Source organism: Solanum dulcamara, chromosome 8 (assembly GCF_947179165.1).
Source record: "Solanum dulcamara chromosome 8, daSolDulc1.2, whole genome shotgun sequence".
NCBI classification, from domain to species: Eukaryota; Viridiplantae; Streptophyta; class Magnoliopsida; order Solanales; family Solanaceae; genus Solanum; species Solanum dulcamara.
Window position 1 is genome coordinate 77,723,202 of NC_077244.1, and position 11,900 is coordinate 77,735,101.

The window sequence follows — 11,900 nt, forward strand, 5'->3', positions numbered from 1 at the left end:
TGCTAATTCCTGACTTTTGTAGTAGTGCTTTACCTTTTTTTTTTTTTTTAATTTGGTGAGGGGGTTAAAAACGGAGATTATATTATATTATTTAAACTGTGAAGCATTACAAGGAGCTTTGTGCTGGCTTGGTCCTTTTCAGTTTTTTGCTCGTTCGATGAAATTATTAAATCATACAATATAAAGTACAAAGAATTTAATTCTTTCAACTTTTATCAGCTTGTTATAGTGACTTCCCATCACTATTGATTCTTTACTTGAATAAAAGAAGTATTTATTTAGAGGTTGAGCTTCTTACTCAAATATACGTACTTATATCTTATGCTTAACTTAAATATTTAAGCCGAAAGTACACATGGATTAAGAAAAAAATGAACATTTTGCGGTTCCAAAATTGGGTTTGGGGTGGGTGGGTGAGTTGGAGAGGGTACAAATCATAAAAGATCAACTTGTTATCTAATTTGTATTAGAGAATCACTTACAACAAAAACTTTTGTAGAACAAAAAGCTTTTGTAGAAATAATAAACAACAAACTTTTTAGAAAATTTTCAAAAACAAAAATTAAAACTAGTAATGAAAATAGAATCCGTAAGAATAACAGAAACTATATTGACAAGAAGAAATTCGAGCCATTGAATGCATAGTGTGTCCTTAAGAAAATTATTCCCCTCAAGTATCCGAGGTTAACTGAATATATCCTCCCATGATAAAATGATTTTACACACTAATGTATCGATACCAAAAATAATTGTGTCAGCGATTCACTCAACAGAAGCAAAGTATACTAGAATACTAAATTTAGTTGTGCAGAAAAAAAAAAGTTTATAAATTTCTTAGTGAAAAGTATGAGGAATCACAGGTATTTAAAGCCAAAAATTACTAGTTCTAAAAGTTTGCATCCTTCCAGAACAGTCACTAAGATATGGCTATTCCTGAAAGTTTGCAACCTTTCAAAACAGTCATTAAAAAAAGGTGAAAATTTTAAATAAAATGGGAAAGACATCTTAAATAAATTGGTTCGCGCAGATCTGATTTTGGATTGGGTCGTTTCGGGTTGGCCATTTAATAATTAATTAACTAATTAAAGAAAACTTTGTTCAAAAAGTAATCTCTCGGTCATTTTTTAAAATCAAAGCCAAGTTGAGAGAGCAATGACGATGGCGCGAGGGTCCCTCTTTCCAACCCATTTAACAATTAGTAGATTACTTCCTTATTTAAAACTTTTCTTTCCACCACTAATGAAGGAGAAATGTTTTTCACTAAAGCATAAGGGACACTTCATATTCCCTCCATTTCTCATTTATTTTTACTATACCCAACAAAATTGTGGCATTCTGTCATTACTATAAGTACAAAGGATTTTTCCACCGCGCGCGTATTTATTAGAATTTTGTGCTATAAAATATAATTTTTTATTTATTTTCCACCTAATCAATTCATTGGAAAAATGCATTGTGGTAAAAAATTCTCTCTGGGACACTTCCTAATTTATTCGTATGAAAATAATATTATTCTATCTTTCTTATCTATTGAATTAAAATATTTATGAGAATAACTACTGGATATTTTTAAGTAAAAAAATAAATAGCATGTATCTAGAACTTATTAGAAAAAATAAATAGAGAAAAGAGTATAAAAAAAATTAAAAACTTATTAGGGTCGATCATAAAATCAGAAGTGTTACTTTCCAGTTTAAACAAGATTTTAATACAAAAAACTGTCGGTAGATATTTAATTAATTAAGCTCTATATCATGCATAAGAGAGAGATTTTACGGAATAAAAATGTCTCTTATTAGTGTGAAGGAGACATATTCGAGTCATTTAATTTGATACTGTTTCGCTGGAAAAAAAGTACTCATTGGTTTTTAATTTTGAATGCGTGTAAAGTTTTAGAAACATAAAAAAGATTTATTAATATTGAGGTATTAAACTAAAGATACGTAGAATGTGTTTAAAATGTATGTCAATTTTATGATCTTAAATATGTCACATACAAAATTAAAATTAAAAAATTATCTAACCAACGGATGAAACTGTTAACATGACACAAATTAAAGTCTCATGTATCCGAGACATTCGCAAGTATGGTACATGAGAGGTGCCCAAAACTTATTGTTGAGTCGTCAAACTCGACCTATACTATCTTCCAAATGTTCTTTTCTAATTTTTTATCGAATATTATAGATCAAAATTAGAACAACAACAATTATAGGTCTAACACTATAGTTGCACAACCACTCGACTTTATAAAAATTAAAACTGATTTTGCTAATACAAGTTTGATTTATTTCTACAAAAAGCTAGACTACTAAATCGGCAGCAGAAAGGTCATTTTCCATATATATTGTCTCAAAACGTCTTTCAATTATATATTTAATCAATATATATTGTCATCTACGATAATCATTATTTCATTTATGTAATCACCTAAATTATTATGGTCTTATGGACCCTCACGTGTGAAGCTTTTTTGTATCTGTCTTTGTCGTACGTACTTTGTAATATCACTAGGCTCTTTTAGTCTTAATTAGGGCTGTACAGAGCAAACCGATAAATCGCACAAAACCGATAAACCGAATCAAATCGGAAAAAAAACCCGACTAGTGGTTTGGTTTGATTTGGTTTGGTGTTTGGAAAAAAAACCCGACCATTATAGGGTTGGTTTGGTTTTAACTAAAAAAAGTCAAACTGAACTCAAACCAACCCGATTATAGATATACTACTTTTAAATTATGTTATACATAAAAATATTTATTAAAATGTAATTTATAAATATTTTTTAAATTTTTTTATAATTTTTGTTTTCTTTCTTACATTTAGATTTGGATTTGAGAAGCTCATCTAAATAATATACAAAAAAAACTCATCTTATAAAGTTATATTATAAAGTTAAAACTTCAAACAGTATTCTGTCTCCATCTTATATGTTGATATTTTGTACTAGAACTCTTTTTAAGAAGTACTGCTCTGTATTTTTTATTAGATACTATGAAAAACCCGAGAAACCCAAAAAAACCCGAAAAATCCGAGAAAAATTGATATCGAAAAACTCGACTTTTATTGATTTAGTTTGATTTATAAATTTAATAACCCGACACAAATGGTTTGGTTTGATTTGTAAAAAATCCGAACCAACCCGGTCCATGTACACCCCTAGTCTTAATCATTCATCTAAATATCCACACAATAAGTAGGAAAGATGTAATACTATCTATCTATTTAATTTATATACACCGACAATGCAAAACAAAAAAATTACACAAATCTACAAGTACCCCCTCCCCCCCCCCCCCCCCCAAAAAAAAAGGAAAACTTCAATCATAAAAATAAAACAAATAACCTGTTATAACAGATCGAGTCAAATTTTTTTTCTACTGTCCAATTATATAGATGTGAAAACGCAATATACACAGGTGATTCATGAACTGGGATCAAAATAAAGCAATAATTGATGTAAATTCTTCTTGTCAAGCAGTTTCCATTTTGTTCAATGAATTTTGTCGTCTGAAAATGACAGTGGGAGATATGAAGGTTTTATTACAACTTGCAAGATCTTAATTAATTAAAATTAGGATCTCTAAAGATTTTTTGTTCTCTGGACCCCGTGCTTTACTTTATTATGCCCATAAATACTCAGTTAAGTAAGTCCATTTGTGTTAATTAAAAAAAATTGTACCAAATTAAGCAAGTAGTTTAATTTAATTTATTTATTGTGAGTGATGAGTTGTAGATTAAGCAAGAAGAATAAACATATGCCATGTTCAGCATGCAAGCTTCTTCGTAGGCGATGCACTAAGGATTGCATTTTCTTGCCTCACTTTCCTCCTGCTGAACCACATAAATTTATTGTTGTTCATCGTATTTTTGGTGCTAGCAACATCAGCAAAATGTTACAAGTACCCATTCATAATATTAATTTTTAACTTCTTGTTATATATATATATATATATATATGTTATTATCGTAGTTTCTTGTTTTCCGTTGTCTGTTAATTGTGTTCAGTAACTGAGCCAAAGTTTTCACAAAATGAATTCAACATCTACTATATATACATAACCTGACATATATAGCATAATTTATATATAACCTGACATATATAGCATAATTCTGATGAAGGAAGTTCAGATCGCATCCCTTAAGTTGTGTCTCTATATATGATGATCGGTATATATAAGTTAAATCCATAGAATTAATATAATGCTAAGAGCACTAGTTATAGTGATACTTCAAGAAATGAACCTTTTTTTGTCTTGTATGTTTGACATTAATTTTCAGCAGGAGATACCAATGGATAATAGAGAAGATGCAGTAATCAGCATGGTTTATGAAGCTACAGCAAGACTCAGAGATCCAGTTTATGGCAGTGTAGGCATTATTTCAGCCCTCCAGAAGCATATCTTTCACTTGCAATCCGAGTTAAACGAAGCTTCAGCTGAAGCAATGTCTCTCAGAACACAGTTATCCGATGCTTCAATATCCTTACCCTCGTCGTTACTGGGAGGTTCTCCATTCACTCCCGAGAACCACAAGTTTCACCATTCCCAGAAGTCGAGCGAGCAAAATGCATATGCTAATAATGACTTGCAGCTTCTATTTCCAGAAGCAGCAGACTATTGTTTCCAAGAAACTGATCAACTTCTTCTGCCACTGCCTTACTAGAACATATACTTCTCCCAATATGGACAACAATAGAATGTCAACATTTCCCTTTCATTTAACAAACACTTTATCATGTTTTCTCTTCCATTGCTGCTCATCTAATAAAAAATTCAAAGATTTTACTACATTAACTGTACGGCACGAAATTGAAACCAAATAACTAGCGATGACAATTTCAAACAAACTATGAAAGAAGGATCACTGAAAAGTGAGTTAGTAAAAGACCCAGGCATTCAAGACCGAGGTTATCGTGGAGAGAACAAACTTTCAAACTTAGTATTTAGTATCAATACTACAAAAGGTTACATAAATACCTCGATGATGACAATAACCCATAAAACAAAACTATGATGAAAGCCTGTAGAAGAGCTTGTGAAAATCAGAAAATCTTCTTTATCATCATCAACAACATACCCAATGAAATCCCACAATTGGAGTCCGGGGAGGGTAGAGTGTACGCACAACCTTACCCCTACCTCATGGAGGTTGAGAAGTTGTTTCTAAAGAACCCTCGGCCAAAGTTCAGCAAATCAAAAAAGTTATGAAAAGGAAATACGGCAGAGAAGAAAACTAGCAACTAATAAGGAAATCTTCCTATGAAATCGATGTCCTATTTTTGAATCCTTAACTGGGGTCATCCGGAAGAACAAACATTCAAAAATCATTGATATAGCATACGTATCTTGTTACAACTTCCAAGTACATATGACAGTACAACATCAGAGTAAAAGGTTTGAAGGATATTGTGATGGTCAGAACTACTATCTAAGCCTCTTGTAAAGAAGATTTAAGAAATATAACCTTCAAATTACAAGGTAGAATCAGGGATGATTGTTAACAACTGAGATATTCACCCTCCGCGACAAAATGAAGGGCTTACATTGGCTAAAAGGTATGAGATTAGTAAGGATATAATTATGTGAGAAGCTGGGAGGAAGAGGGGATCAGAGGCCAATGTGATTTAGTGACCATGTAAAAGATCCTCTGGTTCCAGCTCCACCCCTAACCGATGCTTCATGGAAGCTTGACTATTCACTGGTAATTTGATTTTCTTTTGTAATTCGACGAACCTATGGATATCAAAATCATGCTTCTTGATCAGCTTCCTCTGCCTTGAGAGGAAAAGCCTCTTCAGCACATCTTGGTATGACGGGTCTCTAGAAGTAACAAGGAAGTAAGCATAACCTACTACTATTCCAGCAGAAGTTGTAAAAAAAGCAATTGGCTCCATCACATCCCAAGAGAATTCCCAGAATGTAAGACGGAAGAATAGCCCGACCTGCAAAAGGCCAGCCCCTAAACCAGCCCACAAAACGCGGCGCACATGCTTATGCGCAAGCTCGTCTATTTTATCCTTCTTCTCCTGCAGAATCTTTAGTTCCTCTATTGTGGGCTCATCTTCAGGTAGAAGTGCTAAGGGAACTGCCTTTCTAATTTCATCCACTACCTGGAAAAAAAAAGAAGGAAGAAAATGAAACTGAATATTTCAATAGTGAGAAAGCTTTTAAGAGGGCCCGCTAGAAATGGACTTTCTATTGAAGAAATGTCACTCAAATTTTAGCCAGAAACAACCAAGTATGCATTTAAAACTCACACATTCTTTACTTTCTTCGACAATTTAAGCGATAAATTTGTGATCAAAGAAAGCATAGTTCTAACTCTTTCATGATTTCCTAATCTCATTGTCTCATCAAATTAGAAAATAAGTAATTGGACGATGTTATGCAAATAGAGAAAATACATAAAATGACCCCTAAACTTATCCGCATAACTTAGAGCTCGTTTGGATGGGCTTAAAAAAAGTAACTTTTCTGTATGAAGTGCTTTTAGAACTTTGAAGTGCTGAAAGTTATTTTTATAAATAAGCAGTTGAGTGTTTGGATAAAAGTTCTTAAATGAGAAAAATGATGTGAATTTTAGGGTTAAAAGAATAAAAAGGGTAGTTTGGAAATTTAGTTAAAATATAAGGGATATAAAAGTAATTTCTATGGTCAAAGAAAATGACTTTAAGCACTTAGAAAAAAAAAGTTAGGAATCCTAACTTTTCATTTTTGACTGACTTTAAGAACTTTATGGCTTAAAGTTAGTATTAGGCAAACACGTCCAAAAGCTAAAAAGGGGCTTTAAGTTGATTTTGACCAACTTAAAGCTCATCCAAACGGGCTCTTAGTTATGCAAATAGTAAGTAGTTTATTGATAAAATAAGTAAAGGATAAAACTAAAAAGGAACAATAAAATAAGTGAATAAAAATAAAAATGATTGAAAAAATGGTGTGATAACGCTCCTGAAAATGAATCTGGGATTGTTTTGGGAAGGGGTATTAATTTTACACTATTAAACCGGCAGTGCTAAACTAAGTTACGTGGACAAGTTTGGGGGAGATGTTATGCATTTTCGCAAAAGAAGTAATTGAAGCATGACATGTCCATGCAAAATAAGGCATATTTACACTATTAACTAATGGACTGAGAATCTACCAGATTTCGGGCAATATGAGACAATGTCCACAATACGGTGGTAATGGAATAACCAAACTAACAAGAGTTCGTTCTCCACAATTCTTATATTCTTGCTTATTGAAAGCCTATTCAATAAGTTTCAGCATATCAAACATCACAAATCTCCAATCACCTCCGCCACCCCCTGCCAGACTGCCTTACACCTTTCTTTGTCTTTCTCATAAATTCACTAATCAAAGGCAGGACATTCATGCTGAGTATATATTGATCTAAGGAAACTGTGATTCAACTACAAAACACATCAGTTAATCCAAGCCCACACCATTGATCGACACCATTTTCTCAAATTAATGATGCCAATTTCCTGATGTAATTAACACTTATGAACCATTAACAGCTAATTCTTAGGATAAATTAATCAATATAGGTCCTTGGTACATTGCATATATATCAAATGCAAACAGAAAAAGCAGAACAAGTGAGCAAAGCTAAAGAAACTATGTTGTTTTCATGTTGGTTGTTGATATTTAGCATATGCCACTCATTGTATGCTTTTCGGTGTCCCCTTCTATGTTGCCGGCAACAGTTTCTCCTCACAACATCCAAAAGAGAACAATATTCCTTCCCCCATCTTAGAGGGCAATGAAACCAAACGCCAAAGCAACATTTCCCAAAGATCTCACCTTTTTCATGATCTTACTATCTTCTTGTTGTTACTACTTATGTCTTCATAAATGTTGTGTTTTGGGTTTTCTTGAGTCGAGAGTCTACCTGAAACATCCTCTCTACCTGCCAAGGTAGGGGTAAGATTTGCGTAAATTCTACACCACACACTATAATAGGTATGTTGTTGTTTTGTTAGACATTACAGCTAGACAATGTAAATTTTACATCCTATTCATCAATCAAACACTCTTTTACACAACCCCAAACAATGAAAACACATCCAAAAAGATTTTTTTTTTTTTTAAAAAAAGAAGAAAATCACCTTATCAGGATGAAGATAAACTTTATCTCTGAATAGCAATATGACACCAGCCTCATCAAGAACTCTAGCAAAACCAACAGCTTCTTCATGGGTTTTAGCCACACCCATATTCTGACACGCCTTTAACAGATCCATATACCCAATAACCTCCGTATTCTTCATCCCCAATTTCCACTTCAGCTCTTCAACATTCACCAATCTCATCAGCCTTTTAGCTTCCTCATGAGTAATAGTATCCCCATTCTTGTTTTCCTCACCCCCATTTGAACCAGAGCTAAAATAGTACCCACCCATCAATCGGGTCGGCCCGCAATAACACCCGAAACCCACAAACGGCCTCGTCCCATAGTTAATCGTCTTTGTCCTCGCAACCGATGTAACTGTCCGTTTCAATAAATTACACGAACTTCTCCACATCTTGACAAATTAAAACTAAAATTGCGAAATAATATGAATGTATTGTGAAATCAAGAAGCGATTTTGGTATTTTGAGCCATGATTTGGGAAAGAACACTTTTATAAGATACGAGAATGGCGGTCTGGTTTTGTAACAGTTGAAACAGAGTTTACAAAAGCCATCAAAAGTCCGGCAAATGAGAGAAAGTAGGGTTTCGTGCAAACGAATTTGACACGGTCACACGGTTCAATTGAGGCGACACATGTTCTTTGAGGAAACTTCCTAATTCCTAAAACGCTGTATTGTGTCTTTTTCTGGATAAAGTAGGTCTAAAATTTATTTATCCCATATTGATTTAAATTCACATTTTACATGTAAAATTCTTGTGGTATGATTATAATATAGAGAAAATTACACAAATTGAGCCTATTAGACTCAAATTAGATTCAATTCAAATTATTTACTCGAGTTGGATCCACGATCAAAATTATTTATCCGTCTGCCTCCTTGTTCTATTCACTGAATCATTGTTTCTTCATTTTTGATACCATCAGAGTATATATACTCTGATGGTATCTATATATATACTCTGATAGTAATTGTAATACTTTGATGAAATCAAACAGTAATGGAGTAGTCTTTTCACTAACATATATACACACACACTAGTTTAGTACACATGTTTTACACGTGTGTTTCACGTCAATCAATAAAATTATATATGAGAAGAAGAAAATATTTAAAAGTAGCAATTGACGTTAAAATAAATACTACATCTATTTAAGTGATGAGAATTTCGTATATGAACGTTAAAAAGCTATTTAAAAACATGAATTTCTTTCAAAGAAATTAAAGAGATAAACCTTTAATTTTTCGCCTACATACATGCTTGTTTCGTTCAATTTTTTGATCAAAATTTTTAACCGAAAAAAAACATGAAAAATTATCAAAAGTAAAGAATCATTGTCAATTGTTAATCATGTGTACAATTCATATATAATCTTTAAAACTATTAACTAAAAGGAATAAAGAAAGACAAAAAAATGATGATGGTGAATACAAAAAGACGATTTCAATTAAAATCAAAATACAAAGAAAAAATAGAAATAGAAGTAGCCTACATTTCTTGTAAAGTTTAATCCAAAATACTACTTAAATAGAATTGTAGAATTTTTTTGTTATTTAAGGTCAAACTCGTTTTATATAAGGTAAAATTTTAATTCATTTAGAACAGTTAAATATTATAATTTATTACCTAGATCAAATGAGAACTTTAGTTAATTTTTTTAAGGAAACGAATAAGAGTTTTAAAGTATATAAATAAATCAGCATAGAACAATTGTTGAAGAAGTGTTAGATCGTAAGGAAAAGAAAAACAATTTTAAACCTTCGTGCTTTAATATTTTTCTTTAAAAAATCAACCTATTATCATTTTTGAAGGTTTGTTTCAAAACAAATAGGAGACTTTACGAATAGATGTGTCAGGACGTTTTAATTATTAATTTTTCTGAGATTTATTACCATATATTTATTCTTTATCATATCTTTCAGAATTTCTTAATATTTAAAATATTTTTTTTTTTACCATATATATATATATATACACACACTCTCTCTCTCTAATGGAATCAAGGACTGCAATTGTCAAAATCTGAAGACGTAAACACACGAATTAGCTGAAAAGTGGTTCGACATCTACTATACATACATAAAAAATAATTTTAATCATGAATAGTATAATATTCTACCGAAGGGGGTTCGACATAAGCTGGCTCCGCCTCTGTCAAGGAGTAACTGAGAAGTGTTCTCTACTTCTCTTTGATACCATCAGATTATCAAAATATATATAAGGTATATATATATATATATATATATACTCTGATAGTATCAGCTACTAAACGTAAATTAATAGTTAAAAGCGGAGGATTTGAAAATAAGGAAATAGCTGCTTTTAAATAACTTTCTTGTTTTAGGTACAAGTGTCCATTTCCCTATAATATATTCACGATAGTTTCAGTTAATTTCAAAAAATTGTTTTCAGTTTGAATTACAGGATGTTGGCTCTTAAGTTAAGTGGAGCATGTGTAAAGTAGTCTTAGATACTTCTTGTGAGATTCAACTATAGGAGAGTCAAAAAATTGAAATACTTAACTAAGACAAAAGTAGTTATCAAGGACGTTATTATTCAACAAATAAAAATTATTTTAGGAATAGCAAGTTGATTTTTTTCAAGAGCTCATATCGATGAGAAGGTTTGTGCATGCTTAATTACTCTGGATAACACTTGCATTCTCTATATTTACCGCAATAGTTGGCACATAATTAGATGATGCTTAATAAGTAGCTTATGAGAAAGGTAAGATAAGAGATACACAAATTTTATTCTTTTTTTTATAGGTAAAGAAACTTAATTACGTCGTAAATTTTTGTAATCCTTCTTGATCATATGTCATATTTTTTATTTACACGCCGTTTAAAAATTTTGTGTTTTGATTATCATACTCTTATTTATTATCTTGAATTCATATATTTTTCTTTGTTGCAATTAATTAGAGTATATGAAATTTAAGTACACAGAATGAAAGGTCTTCAATTATCATCATGTGTTTGGAATATTTTTAGAGGGTGAGTACATACCATAATTTGCATGTTGTTAAAAGGGAGCCGCCACTTCTTTTTTAAAAAAAAAATTAATAAAACGAAATAATTGCTTGATTATGAAGAATCCACTGACAAACATGGCAGGAATAAATTAATGTCATGGACTTGATTTAAGAACTTTTTTTCATCTTTGAAATAAATAAAATAAAGATTCTTATTATTGGCATACCTTTCCTCGATAGTATAAAAATTATTCTGACCAAAGTTCCTTTGGGTGTTTTATTCTTTTAAGAGTTTATGTCAGCCCAATATCATTCAAAAAATAGTTAATAGTATGAAAAATTATTTACTTTAATACATAAATTAAATCCTTTTATTTATTTTAATATTAAAATTGAAATTGAACCGTGGTTGTGTGTTGATTGGCCACAAGTATACGAAAAAAATAAGAATTGCAAACGAAGAAAGAAATTCAATTTTTTTTCTTGTGTGCTTGGCAAGGCACGTCGAATTTGATTTGCACGGCTTACCTTTAATCTCTTCATTATCCACTAATGTATTATGTATGACACGTCCTTTGTGGTGTTATTTTCATATATATTTTGTGTCCTAGTCGAATCAAATTGTCATGTGCATCCAAGTTAAGTTGACTGAGCAGATGATTTTTTAAATAGAGATTTTTCAGTATAAAATTTTGTGTATGCTATTCCGGTCGAGTTTTTGCCTAGAGAGACTTACCTCTTTTATGTAATTTATATGTTATTATATTGAAATGAGATTTACTTTATGCGT

At 31.5% G+C, this 11,900-nt stretch overlaps 2 protein-coding genes across 2 annotated transcripts; one reads left to right on the plus strand and one right to left on the minus strand.

The window, feature by feature from the left end:
* Positions 1-3,635: 3,635 nt before the first annotated feature.
* LOC129899374 (LOB domain-containing protein 25-like) lies at positions 3,636-4,662 on the plus strand. Its single transcript, XM_055974321.1, has 2 exons — positions 3,636-3,899; positions 4,279-4,662. Exons 1-2 carry the CDS (start codon positions 3,723-3,725, stop codon positions 4,660-4,662), a joined length of 561 nt encoding a protein of 186 aa, XP_055830296.1. The 5' UTR covers positions 3,636-3,722.
* A 641-nt stretch (positions 4,663-5,303) lies between these two features.
* On the minus strand, positions 5,304-8,814 carry LOC129899372 (calcium uniporter protein 5, mitochondrial-like). The gene is made up of 2 exons (XM_055974320.1): positions 8,111-8,814; positions 5,304-6,109 (listed from the first exon to the last, which is right to left on the minus strand). Exons 1-2 carry the CDS (start codon positions 8,525-8,527, stop codon positions 5,624-5,626), a joined length of 903 nt encoding a protein of 300 aa, XP_055830295.1. The 5' UTR covers positions 8,528-8,814; the 3' UTR covers positions 5,304-5,623.
* Positions 8,815-11,900: the final 3,086 nt, after the last annotated feature.

What these genes read in the sequence shown, in the direction of transcription:
- LOC129899374 (XM_055974321.1), top strand. Translation starts at nt 3,723, where the DNA reads ATGAGTTGTAGATTAAGCAAGAAGAATAAACATATGCCATGTTCAGCA. An exon ending in ACATCAGCAAAATGTTACAA is followed by an intron (nt 3,900 to 4,278) that starts GTACCCATTCAT and finishes ATTAATTTTCAG; the next exon opens with CAGGAGATACCAATGGATAA.
- LOC129899372 (XM_055974320.1), bottom strand. Translation starts at nt 8,527, where the DNA reads ATGTGGAGAAGTTCGTGTAATTTATTGAAACGGACAGTTACATCGGTT. An exon ending in TTTATCTTCATCCTGATAAG is followed by an intron (nt 6,110 to 8,110) that starts GTGATTTTCTTC and finishes TTTTTTTTCCAG; the next exon opens with GTAGTGGATGAAATTAGAAA.